Source organism: Poecilia reticulata, chromosome 6, assembly GCF_904066995.2.
Source record: "Poecilia reticulata chromosome 6, P_reticulata-male-v2, whole genome shotgun sequence".
In the NCBI taxonomy this organism is placed as follows: domain Eukaryota; kingdom Metazoa; phylum Chordata; class Actinopteri; order Cyprinodontiformes; family Poeciliidae; genus Poecilia; species Poecilia reticulata.
In genome coordinates, this window is record NC_088835.1 from 26,114,026 (window position 1) to 26,128,588 (window position 14,563).

A 14,563-nucleotide genomic window follows, 5' to 3' on the forward strand; every position below is an offset into this window, starting at 1 on the left:
TACGGTGAACTTGAGTGTGTTTGTTGTGAAGTCAACCTACTGGACTTGAGACAAACAAAGAAGGGTTACATATGTAAGCAATAACCGGCGCTGTTGAGTGTATATATCTCACACTTGGTTGCTAAATGTGGTCCACTATGACATTCCTGCTCTTCATGTACGGAACACCAAGAAGGCCAAAAAATTTCATAACTTTTTCACTGCAAACAGCTATAATCAAAACCTAAACCGTATGGAAATGAACCCTACTGCCAGACAAATCGCTTTCATCCAGAGTATTCCTTGGACAAGTCAAAAATACTCCAGAAATTACAAAACAAACTTATAGGATTTAGGAAAAACACAAGCGTACATAATACACTTGAATTTTGTTGTCTAATAGTATGTAGTTAAGCACACAAATATGATCCCTTTATGCATTTCAAGTAACATTTCAAAATTTTTTTGATCTACTATGTGATCCCTTCCCACTGAACTCAACTTCAGGAAATCCTTTAGAAAAACAATGTAATATCTTAAATGAAAGCATGCTCGTATGTTAGAACAGCCTATTGGATTGATGCTCTCAATCCACTTCAATTAGTTTGCAAGGAACAAGTCAAAAATTTCAGTCTCAAGGCTGCTGGTAGTAATATGCTCCAAAAGACTTGGACCTGTGATTGCAACAAAAGATTATGGTGTTGTTGTCTATGGTGTTGACTGTATAGAAATACATGCCAAACTGTTCCAGATTTTTATTTGTAAAACATTTTGATACTGACATATATCAATTTCCTTCCACCTTGGCTTTTGGCCAACAATATAAAATCCTACTAAAATTAAAGTTTGTACTTGTAACATAACAAAAATGTGAGAAGTTAAAATGGGTGTTAATACTCTGGTTAGGCACTTGAATCCTTTCGTGTTACTTCAGCCTGTCTGCTTTATGGCTCTCTGCTGGTTCTGCTGAGACTTCGTTCTTCCTCTTCAGTATATTTTCTATCCAGCTGGAGCTCTGTGCTATTCTTTCCAGGGAGTGAGTGGAAGACAGTGTGCTCACTCTCATGTTTTTGCCTGAGGTGATCAGCTCTCCATAGCCTTGCTGGTGGGAGAAGGCGTAGGCAGAGCGGCGGGAACTGGTCCGGCGGACTCGCCTCAGGTTCTGTTCCTGAGGCCTTTGTTTCTTCCTGGACTGCTGCAAATGACGAACCTGTGAAGACGAACCAGCGATCTCTTAATTCCCCGAAGATTGTCAGATTGTACAGCATCTTCTATACTGACTCTATAGAAACTCTCACTGTTCCTGCACCTTGTCTGTTAGAGTTGGGAAGAGGTCGACTCTCAGGAAGCTCAAGACTAAGCCAGGCAAAATGCACACCACAGTGGTGAGCAGGATGACCAACCACACGCTCTTCTCCGAGAGACAGTTACGAGCCGTGCCTGTGGAAAAACAGCAATATGAAATTCCTTCTGCTTCGTTTCCACCAGTCTTTTTTTTTTATCATATTGAGCCTAACTCACCAATAAATGGGAAATTACTCGGAAAGATGCCAAACAGGCCGTCACTTTGCATTGCAAACAGAATGGCAAAATACACGATCAGGCTGCCCCACATGAACAGATGATTGACTGCAGTCCAGTAGTGTGTATCCAGTCCAATCTAATAACAAAGACATCACACATTTAACAGGTTAGGATAGATCTATGGATGATTCAAAACATTTTTTTCTTTGCACAATATCATTTTTAAACAGTGAGATTTTAGCCTGCTCAGTTAGCCTATTTTGAGCTGCTTTAGGGCCCCTTGTCAATTTAAATCCAAATAAGTTGCTTCTGGCCAACTCAACGTTTACACTCACACATGAAAATGGCTGCCAACAAGTTCTATTCAATATAATTTAAAAATACTTTATTGATCCCAAAGGGAAAATTCTTCAAAGAAGTTATTGTAGATTGTAAGTAAACAACAGGCTGGATCGGAGCTGTGTTTGGGTTGCTAGGTGACGGGCGGAACTCCACTGGGGTTGCTAGGTAACGGGCCGGGCTTTGCTGGGGTTGCTAGGTGCTGATATGCAAAGTTACATTTAGAAGGTTTTTGAAGCGGCTTATTTTCCAGACACCAAAAAACATTAAATTATTGCTCAAAAACAGCTGGATGTTTTTCTAATCGCTTGGGCCGTTTGTAGGAGTAGAAATCCATATGGAAGTATAAAAACATACAAAATCCCCTTTGATGTACAGTGTTGGTTATTATTATAACACTAACAGAACAGTTCAGTCTGCTCAGAGACTCACCTGAACACTCACAACGATGACTAATGTCGTTGCTATGGTGACGGCAAACGCCTGCTGGTCGGAGAAGTCGGAGCCGTCGTCCTTCAGCATGACGGAGAACGCTCCGTAGGGAATAAAGAAAAGCAGGAATGACGTGACCATGCCTTGCAGCGTGCAGAGGAAGAACTGCCGTTTGTTGAAGAGCAGGTTCTGTTGGCCCGGTTTGTACAGGCTCGGGTAGCGAAGGCTATTCTGGTCATTGACGTCCTGGCAGAAATAAGTTGGTAATTAGATAAGTTAAGCAGTTCCTGATTACTAAAGTCTAATACCTACAGAGTTAGCAAGACAAATGGTTAGTTACAGATAACACATAGTGAGTAAATTAGTATTAGTTGTAGGGGTTGAAGAATTAGTAACAGATTAGTTACATTTATTGTGGTGAGGATATATATTTTAAATATCAAGGAGGTTTGTTATTTAAAACAGTAAAACAGGGCAGCATAACCCAATATTCACCTGGATGACCTGACAGTGTCTTGAAAAGACAAAAGTTTTAGAAGAATTAGGAAGTTGACAAACTGTGGACATAATTTTTTTTAAATTCAAAAAGGCACAGCTTAAGCCAGGGGTGTACAAACTTTTTGGCATGAAGGCCAAAAATGTCAAACTACTCTGGGAACCAGAACATTTCAATATCTTTCTTTTTAATTAAAAATGCAGAAAAAAAAATTCCTTTTTATTTTTACCAGCTAAATAACACACAATGTTTTAATTAAATTAGCAGTTTGTATTTTCTAAACAAAATAAACAAAAGGAGTTTTAGAAGTTTTCCAAATAAAAAAAAGAAAACATTTCTCAAGTTGACTATATTTTCAGCAACAAGAACAGTTTATAGTTACTTTACTTTGGTAAGTTTCTGCATGTTAGTAGAATCCACTAGATAGTTTTAGTCACTGTTACTAACATATTAAATTAAATTGAAAGCAAAACACTTTGAGTTCCACCTTATATTTTCCATTTCAAGATTTTAATTGCATCTGTTTTGAACGGCTTGTGAAAATTCAATAAAAATTTCACTCTAATGTTGTTTTTAAATGTGTATTTGCATCAAACAGGCAAATCCAAGTTAAGGCTTTTCTTGAGTTCTGATTAAGGGCCGCACCGGAATTGTTCTGCGGGCCGCAAATGGTCCCCAGGCCACATTTGGACATCCCTGCCTTAAGATATACAGCACCTTCAATTTGTATGGCAACCACTGTAAAATATATTCATCTTCCATTACAGTAGGATACTATCATATGGAAGTTTATTTATTCCATGTTTTCTAACAATACCTGATCAAAAAGTCCCATCGCCAGAACTGGTAGCGATGTATAAACGATATTGAAGAGGGTTATGAACCACTGGTCGTACACAGTCTGTGGGAAAAAGGAGATTAAACACATTTTTTACAATAAAACTGGTCATATATTTTGATGTAAATGACAGTTTTCTCACCTGTGCTGAGAAACCACAGAAGAAGCCGTACCAGAAGTGGACGAGTGTGAAGGCAAAGTTCTTGTAGAAGAAGTAGGCCAGGAAGTTACACATTCGGAAGTAGGACCAGCGCCCGTGCACCAGCAGCAGCCTCTGCAGGTACCGAAACTGAGCGAAGGAGTAATCTGAGGCCAGAACAGCTTGCATCCCCTCCTGTCCGCTGATGCCCACGCCGATGTGGGCGGCTGACGCAGCACAAGAAAAAAGCATAATGTGGGTCATAATGTGGAATATCACACATATTAAAGGCAATATTTAGGATTAAAAGGCTCACGCCTACAACTGGGGGCACATAATGTAGAACTGCTTTTAATTAAACCTTTGGCATACATAATGAGATTATAACATGATATTCATAAAATGTTTGCACATTTTCACTGATTATTAATACAAGCAAAGAAGTTGTTTTATGAATTGCCTGTTGGTTTGTAGTTTGATTGATTGGTTTGCTTGGTTTCAGTGAAATCTGAATAACAAATGATCAGACACTGCAAAAAATAGTAACTTTTTAGCAAAATATAGGAGCTTGTTTTAAATCAATAACTCCTTAATACTGATGAAAAAAATACTAGTTTATTTCACTTATTATTTCATTTTAACATGGGGAAAATGTTTTTTTTTTTTTTAATTCTGACCTTTGATCTCCAAAGCTTAAAATCAGAATAGTCAAAATTCAGAGATTAAAGTAAAAAAACCTGAGATTAAAGTCAGATTCTTAATTCTTTTCCGGCGGCCATAATCCTCTCCTGTATTTTTCAGAAAACAAAGTGAGAAGATCAAAACAAAAGTTTTAATTTTGAACCATCGGCACCGGCCTTTACTCACTTTTGATCATGCTGACGTCGTTGGCGCCGTCCCCCACGGCCAGCGTGACGGCCATCTTGTGCCTCCTCACCAGCTCCACCACCTGAGCTTTCTGCATCGGTGTGACCCGACAGCAGATGACCGTTTTACACAAACAGGCCAGATCCAGCAGCGTGTGCTCCAGCTGGGGCTCTAGCGCGTGGGCCTGCGGGCCGAACACATACATCACACCTGATTAACACACCGTCCCACGGCGGCGCTGAAGAAACGGCCCTGCTGAGGCAGCAGTGGTAAAAAGTTTCCCATCCGGCTGCAGGCGGTGAGGAAATGGACGTTAATGAAAACCCGTAATGAAGCCGATGGCCGTCAGCAGGCCAGCAGCTTTCCGCTAATTAGACTTTATTTAGTCGGCAGCAGGTGAAGAGAGATGCAACATTCAGCAGAAAAACAAGCAGAGTAAGTAAGAGTAGCATCACTTCAACAAGTATTTACTAAAAAGTCTACTGAAGTTCTCAGTAACTGATGACATTATCAATCATTTAATATTTAAAAATGACATCGTCAGACGGACCAAAGTACAAAGTTAAGTGGAAATTCTGTTATTTTAAGGATGAAAATGTAGAGTAGATACTTTATAATAAAATTACTTGAGTAGAAGTAAAAATAACAGCGTAGTAAAAATACTCCAAAAAATAAATTTCTTCAAAAAAGTTATTCAAGTAAATGTAATTGAGTAAATGCAACTAGTTACTACGCATCTAAGGTGTTTATGGTTAATGGTTTAACACCTGCTGTGCACAAAACAAAATAAAAAAAAGTCAAATTGATTACGTCTCACCAGACTGTGACCACTGATGACCAAAGCATACTCGGAAATAATTGTTTCTTCAAACACTGAATCTTCTGCAAACATGTCGTCTTTCTCGACGTCTCCTGTGCTGCTCACCCGGCTCAGTCCGAGGATGTTCTCTTTAGCGTTCCTAAGGAGAGAGGACACATCTACTATGCTTGCTTGAACATGTTAGGGCTATAAAAAAAACTGGTTTATTACATTACAAAATCACTCTAAGATTTTAGTTTTGAGCTCCTTTTAAAATGAGCTCTTTTAGGGCCTCTTTAAGTCTAAATTAACTGCTGCTGCCCAGCCGCCCAACTCAACGTTTACACTCGCACGTAAAAATGGCTGCAAACAGATGCGCAATTATACAACTGTATATCTTTGAAAAGCATTAACAGCACCTCCTGCACAGCCAACAGGAGGTGCTGTTGGCTGTGCAGCACCTCCTGCAACAAGTGGTTTCTGGATGGTAAGTCAACAAGAAAACATTTGACTTTTCCAGTAGCCATTGTACAGAGGTAGAAACAGCTGGGCAAACTGTTGGAGTTACACTTGGTTGCTGGGATTTGCTGGGGTTGCTAGGTAACAACGCAGTTCCTGCGGTTTGTGATGTTTGATTCTGGATGTTTTTGAAATGGCTCGTTCTCCAGACATCAGAAAACATTAACTTATTGCTAGAAAAAAGGAAAAAACATACAATAATTTAATAAGTAACAAAAAATAACAAAATCAGGCCAAAGAAAATTTTTCAAACGTATAAAACTTTAACAGGAACTGCAGTTGTATATCTGCATCTGGTGAATTTTTTGCTAAAACACGTTTGTTTTTCCTTCACTGGGTAGGAAATCCAGAATTATTTTTCAAGAGTAGAGATATTTCACAATCTCTTTTATTACTAGGGTAATTTTATTATAACAATACTAATCTTATTTCAGCCCATTAACGCAACAGGCTGAAAACCGTTGCGTTAACGAGGTGCGTTTACCTGAGCTGCTGCTGCACCTCCAGCTGCGTGAGCCCAGAGATGACAAACACCTCATTCATGTCGTCCCGCAGCATGTTGCAGGAGTAACCGATGCTCATCGCCGTCTCTAAAACAACACAGTTTGCAGATCTGAAACTCCCCACAGCATGTTAGCAATTACTCATCTTCCAGATTTCTTCACTACCTAGCTTGTCCCCTGTTAGCACCCAGATCTTGATGTCGGCTAGATTCAGGCAGGCGATTGTGTCTGGCACTCCTTCTTGAAGTTTGTCCTCTATCGCTGTGGCTCCAAGAAGCTTGAACCAAGTCAGAAGTCAGTCTGCAGCTGTTAGGTAAGATTCATCGCTTCAACGGTGAAAACAAAAAGGAGGCCAGTTTTACCTTCATGCCTTGCTCGACTTCCTCGTATAGAGCAGCCAGCTGCTCTTCACGGTTCTCGATCACAGTGCTCACGTAGTGAAGCTTCTTCTGCCACACCTGATAATATTCTTCGCTGAGGTCTTTGTAGGCAAGAGCTAGAGTTCGAAGCCCTTCTCCTGCAAATTCCTGTGAGGAAATGAACACAATCAACAGCTCTGGAGTCAAAGAAACTTTACAAAGAAAGTTTAAAAAGTCAGTCAGCTAATCAAGCAGAACACTTGAGTTTTAAAAAGCAATCAAAGCTGCAGCACTGCTCTTTTGTGTTCTTTAGTCAAAATGCTAATACAATCTGGATAGATGTAAATTAAAAAAAATATTCAAGGAAAACCACGTAGATCCAATTTAGTTCAGCTGCTGCAGGAGCGCTCAAAGCACACAGATGCATTTTGTCACTTAAATCTGTTGAGTCAGACTATAATCCATAATCTATAATCCTTTGGATGCTTCTTTTTCAGGTTTATAAATATTTTTTCCTGCATGTTAAAATGATGCTATGTCATCCTGGCTAAAAGAATGAGTCAGATCAAATAAATAAACACATAAATTAAAATAAAAAACTCACATGTGAAAATGGCAGCAAACAGATGCGCAATTATTCAACTGTACATCTTTGAAAAGCAGAAGTGGAGCCTCCTGCACAACCAACAAGAAACAAAACAAAACACTTCTCTTTTCCAGCAGTAAAATCCGCTGACCAAACATGCTGGAGTTCAGCTTCGGTTGCTAAGTAACAGGTGGAATTTTGCTGGGGTTGCTAGGTAACAAGCTGGGCTAAGCTGGGGTTTCTTTCTAGGTGCTGACATTCTGAGGGTTTTTGAAATGGCTCATTTTCCAGACACCAAAAAATATTAAATTATTGCCTAAAAAATGTCTGAGTGGCTTTTTTTTAAAGCGCTACTGCTGTTTTTAGAAGCAGTAGAAACCCAAATGGAAGCACAAAAACATTCAAAATGTGAATTTTGCATGATAGTTCTTGAATCGCTCAGGTAAAACTCACACTGAGGTGTTCTGAGGTAGCATACATGAGGTCTTCGCTGGACGGATCCAGGCGGTCAAAGATGATCGTGTCGGCTCCTTTGCAGTATAGTTTAATCTGACCTTGGGGATTCCTCACTGGATCAGAAAACAAACCAAGCAAAAAAACAAAAAAAGGGTTTTAAAAAAATCACATAAGCTAGGACAACAAATAAGTAGATCAGGAATGTCAAACTCATTTCCATTTTAGGCCGTCTCACGATCGTGAATGTTCTTAAAGGGCCGGTTGTGCCAGAATCTATTGATAAAACCCATTAAACTGCATGTTTATGTTGTAAACAAGTATGTCTTTAGCATTGAACGTCTAACACTGTGAATTTCTTTCATTGTATACAAAAACTAGCGTGCAGTTTTAAGATTATATCAGATATTTTTAGTTTTTTATGGTATGAATGTTACGGTTGTAAGAGTGTGTTTCTTTTTGTGTGTACATACAGCTCTTATTGTGAAACTAAGGATTTATTTCTGTTAAATCTCACTGTTCATCACTACAGCCTCATCCTTCATTCGGGGGAATCTGTTGATTTTTCATGATCGCAAAAAACTGGAGAGACTGGTGCAATCTGGCAGATAAAACCTGCTTTAATTTGATTGATACAATAATATTTAAGCAAACAACTGTTAAGTTAAAGGTAAGTTATTTATGCGTCTCTCTGGAGTCCAAAGAGTCACATAAATAGCTAGAGTGGGCCAAATTTGGCCCGGGTCTCGAGTTTAACACATGTGAAGTAGACGAAAAGTCGCAGGCAATAAAAGACAATTAAAGCCAGCAATTTTCTGCTAAAAAGAAAAGTGGAGTCATGTTGACTACTAGTGCTATTATACGTAAAGACCTAACCAATGACACTCATTCTCTTGCGCACGTTGTTGAAGTCCAGTATGGCCAGCAGCTCGTAGGTAGCCGCTCTTCCCATCTCACAAAGCGTGATGGTTTCTGGAGTTCGAGCCCGGAAGATAAACCCAAAGTTTCGTGCTGCGGTTACCAACGCTCCCTCATCCGGTGACTGGGCCTGGTACACCAGATTCCCTTCATTTAAACAGAAATAGTGATCAGAGGAAAATGTCCTGGACAATATAATTGTAACAGGTGTGTGTAGCTTTACCTTCACTCTTCTCCTCTGGCATGACGGTGTGGCACAGAGCCAGCAGTCTGAAGAAGTCCTGCACTGCAGATCCCTGCTGCTTGACGGCTTCAACCAGGCTGCAGTCATAAAACTTGAAGGCTTTGTCACAGAGCGGGTTGAAGGAAAAGTCTACGCACGCTGTTTTCTGAGGAAACAGATGGTTATCGGCAACTTATTTCAGGAATAAAAGTGACATTTGTTAGAGAAGCAACGGGATAAACTAAACTGAGACGAGTTACTAAGTGTTTTCACCGGATAGCCTGGCAGACTCGGTTCAATTTGAGGCCAAAAATGCAGCATTTGTTACATTTTCAGCTGCTGCAGTTTGTTTTCACACTGCATCATGTAAAACCAACCAAACTATTTGAAAAACCTGTTCCCTTCCTCGCCTGTGAGGGCGCTGCACCAAGAACCACTGAAGTAAACGACATGAAAACTTCTGAAGAAGACATGAGCGCAACTTTCTTCTTCGCAAAATGTAAACAAAAATGAGTAGCGTCAGATTTTAGCGGTTTTAGGATTTCTCTTTTGTCTTTGGTCAAAGACGACGAGCCGTTTCTCCTGCTAGCTCTTGACTTGAGCGTTGTTTTGGTTGTATTTACCCAGAATGCCCTGCCCTATTGTCCACTTCCTGCTTTTGGAACAATTTCCAGTCCCCTCGCATCCACATATGTATTCGAAAGGCATATAATTGGCAAAATAAGCAATATTTTAATTCAAATCTATTTTTGCTGCCTAATTACTGAATAAATAGAGATATGAGCTCAACAACAACAATATATCAGAGCTGAGAAAAATATATTGATAAATATCCAAATATAAGCAAAGCCTGAAAAGCTGCTGCCACAATTTAGTGAAATATTTTATTTCTGGACATTAAATCACTTCCTTAACTTTATGCACAGCAGAAAATCATAATTTTATTTCTCTGCACATCAAGAAGAGTTTTTTTTTAATTTGGAAGCATCAGATGACACTTTAGTTTGTGAAAACAGTGATTCTGAACGGAGTGGGTGTCTTGATGAGAAGAGTGGATTTGTCACCAGTGCCCACTCATCAGGTGGGTAAGTTAGACTGCAGTTATTTGTAGACCGTAGTTTTTAGCTGCTAAGGCATTTTATGACCAAACAGCTTCAGTTATTGACTGAAATCTACATAACTTAATGTAGATTAAACTACGTGAGCTAAATGTAGCATATAGATTTAAAGTACAAACAAATAACGCCTCAGAAGTTGTTGTCCTTTCTGTTGTTACAGTATCTGTTGCAGCTTTTGTATTTTATTGACCCTTCTGAGCCACCATACCAGACACCAATGGCACAAAACTGTCAGTTTTATGATGAACTTCGTCTTTCAGCATGACATTGAATCAAAGCGGCTTAAAAAATCCCAACAAAAGAAGTCTAAAGTTTTGCCCTGTCAGAAGAAGGTTGTGCAAAGGAAATGTTCTCACAGTATCACAGATTCGGACCAAAAATAGATGGGAAAAAATGCTGCAGATGTGCCATGATGAGAAACTACAATCCAAGAAGATTTAGCTGTAATAAACTACTATTTTAAGTAAACAGGACACTTTTGCAGTCAAATCGTTTATGTATTTTCCATTTTCTCCCCATAGAAGATTTCTTTAGTGAATGATTTGTTTTTTTCAGTTGAGTTGTACTAAAGATCTGAAATTATTTTTGAATGAAACAGGCTTTTTAACAGGACTGTACCATTTTTTCATATGCAATTATGAAAGAACTTAACTTTAAAATAAATAGTCAATAAACATAAAGGAGTTAAATCTAACATACCTCTGTAATTTCCACCTTCTGGTTGAATTCATCATAGACATCACCTTGAGAAAAAATGAAAAATTCAAACATTCAGCATCTTGACAAAACTTAAACAATAACTCCAAATAAGCCTGATTGTCTGTTGAATGAACATTACAGTGGTTTAATTTCACACAATCTAAATTTTATTTACAAAATAAATGACAGGAGATGGAAAATGTTTTTCCATCGACATTAACTAAATTATATCTCACTTAATTAGTTGTACTAATCTTCCTGCAATCAACGGCTCATAAATAAAAAAAACACACAAGTGCTTTTATTGCTGCATGTTTAAAAACAGGAATATTTGCAGGCCTGACACAGTAACAAATTTAGCTGGACAATAAATAGTCCCAGAAGTTATTGCGATAAATGATAATATTATTTTTAGACCATTTTCAAGTGATATAATGGCAATGGAATAAAAATTACAAAAATTCTCAAAAATTAATACAATTTAAATTCTAATAGTCATTTAGTATTAGAAGACATTTTAAATAACTAAAATAAATAAACAAAACAACAAATAAAATTAACTATGAAGACTCTGTAAATAAAATTGTCCTTTAAAAAACAGCTAGTTGAGATCAAAACACCAAACTGAAAACTTATCATCCAGTTTTTGGAAGAAAGAGAGAAAAGAGAAAAACGACTGGATATTATTGAGTTTGATTTAATTCATCATTGACTGATATATTGTGACAGTGTATATATAGTGTTTATAAATGTAAGTCCCTCTATGTGGTTCAAATGCAAAAACACAAAATCTTACCAAGTATTTAATCTGCCAGAGGAACACGACATTTTTCCCATATTACAAGTTAAAATGTCTTGTTCCACTGGGTGATTATTTCACTTATAACTAATCTTTTTTCATCAATATTAATTATTGACTTGAATTGAATTATCGAGTAAAAACTCCTATTTCTGGCTGAAAAGTTACTTTCAAGTTCGTTTTGTTTTATTTCAAGTGAACTAAGATGTTAACTCTAGAAACTAGACTAAAAATACTTGGTATAATTTAGTGTTTTTGCAATGTTTAAAAATATTAACGTCTATTTTTAATGATACGGCCATTTGTTTTCATTTGCTACTGAGATTAAAGAGCCTCACTCCTACCGTATGTCTGCCCATTAATGGAGCATTTGCTGAACACCATGATGTTCTGCGTCAGCGTGCCGGTCTTGTCAGAAAAGATGAACTCGACCTGTCCGAGCTCCTCGTTCAGGGTGGTGGTGCGAGCCTCGGCCGGCGTGTCGCTCGCGTTGTGGTACATCTTCTGGTCCCAGTTAATGAAGAAACTGTGACCGAGCCGCAGGACCTCCACACTGAAGGAACGAGTGAGAAAAAACATTTGGTGTTCTGCAAACTGTCATAAGTGAGCTGATAAATTATAGCATCTAGAAGGAAATTAGGTTGTTTGTTTTTACCTGACATACAGGGAAATGGGGACAACAGTGTTGAGGATGATGATGTAGGACCAGAAGGTGAGGAAGCCAGAAAAAACGGCGCTGCTCTGAAACTTGTCCCACGGTAGGAACAGCTCAAACTTTCTGCCCACACAAGTCTCCCAAATGGTGTTTCCTATGGCCAAAATCACCCCCATGCAGATGAGGAAGGCAAAAATCTGAAAATAGAAACAGTATTGACCGTTTGCAGGTGACGTCACACTCTCCAGAACTCCGCCCGCTCCGCCATGGCCGACGTCAAAACAACCACCGCGCTCCGTCAAAGAATGTCAAAAACAGGCAGCCGATATCCTAATATCACTTTTATTCAGTTGATTTCCCTTTAAAAATGGGTCGGCTGCATAAACAGACAAGGACAGAAACCAAACTTGTCATTTTGTAACTTTTAATGAGGAAAGTTACGGCGGTGACGCATATCAGTCGTTAACCATAACGACTGTCAGCCGTTGGTGTAATCGCAGATTTACAGCAAACGTTTTTTACAAGGAAAGAAGATTAACTATCGTTTACTTTATAAGTAAATATGATTACAAAGATATCAAATATCGCATTATGGAGAAGCTACGGTATAACCATTGGTAACCATGGAGACAATGACGCACCAACATGTAGCCTAGCATGTATGGAAAAAACTGGCTAGCATCTCATTTTTTGTACGTTTTATTGCTCCTCCAGCTTAAGGGCAGTTTGAAACAAGAATTTAAATTATTCTATAGTAAAATAAGTATTTACTTTAACTTGATATTGTGAGTAAAATAATAGAGAAATGTGGCTCTTTAACTCGGTGAGGGAAGTTTTTTAGTCAAAACTCACAATTCAAGATGAATGAAGTTAAAAAACAATGTTTGGACAACTTGTCTCTTGTTGTTAAATCAATTTCATGAACTTTAATTAGTTAAAACCAAAACAATTCTCTTGTTGACTTAAATTGCATTTTCAAGGCAGCAGGTGGACTTTTATTTTCAAGTTAAACCACCTTCAAATGTTTTACGGTGGATTTCAATAGTTTTGTGGATTTTTTTCTTAAATCACAAACTCATCTGGAGCCAATTTCACCAAATATCTCACAAAAAATAAAGCGACAAAACAAAAATGTTTTATACAAAGAAAAGCAACTTCTTACCCATAAAACCAGTGTGTTCATAAGTTTGTCGATGCTGGTCCGTTTGAATTTAGTCCGCCCACAGTTCTGCATCAGCTTGGTTTGCAGCCCTGATAAAAGCAGAAATAAAAAGCTGATAAACAACAAATACTGAGACACAGCTCAGCGATACGGAGGCTGAAATCATTAAATATTGATTAATAATACCAGCAAATATGACCATGCCGAAGCACCACTCAGTGTTTCTGAGAACACAACCGCGCAGGAGCATTTTTTCATTGTCCAGAGAGTATTTATTGTCTCTCCAGTGCAGCGTTCCTGTAAATTTATCCAGCTTGTTGTTCGGCGGTTCACAAATGACTTCTCCTGAGGAGAAACAACAAAACAAAAGGAAACGATCTCGCAAAAACATTAAGATACAGGCCAAGTCTCGTGTTTTGGTCGGGGAAGTACCGAATTCTCCCTCTTTTTCCCTCCGTCCTCCTGTATTAAAATTTTCCTGTAAACTTCACGTATCATAGTATAATAATTTTAAGAAAGCATTTCTGTGCCTCAACATTTCCGTATAAATATGGTAAAATTATGGCAGCCACAGAATTTTATTGTATATGTATTAATACGGTAAATGTAACTAGTCAAAAAGGCGAATGCAACTAGTTACATTTACTTGAGTAACTTTTTTCGGGAAAAAAATTACTTTTAGGAATACAGATTTTATCGTATTTAGTAAAACTCCGGTAAAGAATAAAGAAAGTAAAGAATTTTACTGTATATAGATATATAATTCTGTGTGTGTATTTTACTGCATAGATCGGTAAAATCTGTATTTTACCGTATTAATGCTAATATGGGAGAACAGATTTCCTGTGTTAAAATGTGAGGAATGCTGGATCTAGGCTGGATTGGTGTGACGGCTTTCAGCGGGAAGCGTAAAATTTCCCTCATTTTTAAACCCAAAACAAGTGACAGGTGTGCATTAACAGGACAAATCCAAACACTCTGCAGCATCTCACCATCAAAGTCCATCAGTTTTGAAACGTCTCCCAAATCTGAGGTCACACTCAAGGCCTGGCGGACTTTCAGATTTGTTTCCCTGTTGGAGGGGAAACGACAATCTTTTCACTTCACAAACACCGTCCAGCTCAGTTTGGATTTTCTGCTTGTATTTTGTAAAACT

At 38.3% G+C, this 14,563-nt stretch overlaps 1 protein-coding gene across 1 annotated transcript in view; it reads right to left on the reverse strand.

Annotated features, from left to right (window-relative positions):
- The window catches only part of atp8b4 (ATPase phospholipid transporting 8B4), a 22,235-nt gene continuing 7,672 nt past the window's right edge, over nucleotides 1-14,563 (reverse strand). Inside the window, exons 9-28 of the mRNA XM_008411984.3 lie at nucleotides 14,400-14,479; nucleotides 13,594-13,752; nucleotides 13,408-13,496; nucleotides 12,246-12,442; nucleotides 11,935-12,143; nucleotides 10,792-10,835; nucleotides 8,975-9,140; nucleotides 8,710-8,898; nucleotides 7,834-7,949; nucleotides 6,798-6,962; nucleotides 6,601-6,712; nucleotides 6,417-6,522; nucleotides 5,432-5,573; nucleotides 4,615-4,798; nucleotides 3,751-3,974; nucleotides 3,588-3,671; nucleotides 2,275-2,520; nucleotides 1,501-1,639; nucleotides 1,289-1,419; nucleotides 1-1,189 (exon numbers count right to left, since the gene is read on the reverse strand). Coding sequence (XP_008410206.1) covers nucleotides 905-1,189; nucleotides 1,289-1,419; nucleotides 1,501-1,639; nucleotides 2,275-2,520; nucleotides 3,588-3,671; nucleotides 3,751-3,974; nucleotides 4,615-4,798; nucleotides 5,432-5,573; nucleotides 6,417-6,522; nucleotides 6,601-6,712; nucleotides 6,798-6,962; nucleotides 7,834-7,949; nucleotides 8,710-8,898; nucleotides 8,975-9,140; nucleotides 10,792-10,835; nucleotides 11,935-12,143; nucleotides 12,246-12,442; nucleotides 13,408-13,496; nucleotides 13,594-13,752; nucleotides 14,400-14,479 — 3,067 coding nt within the window. The 3' untranslated portion in view covers nucleotides 1-904. The remainder of the gene's footprint in view (nucleotides 1,190-1,288; nucleotides 1,420-1,500; nucleotides 1,640-2,274; nucleotides 2,521-3,587; nucleotides 3,672-3,750; nucleotides 3,975-4,614; nucleotides 4,799-5,431; nucleotides 5,574-6,416; nucleotides 6,523-6,600; nucleotides 6,713-6,797; nucleotides 6,963-7,833; nucleotides 7,950-8,709; nucleotides 8,899-8,974; nucleotides 9,141-10,791; nucleotides 10,836-11,934; nucleotides 12,144-12,245; nucleotides 12,443-13,407; nucleotides 13,497-13,593; nucleotides 13,753-14,399; nucleotides 14,480-14,563) is intronic.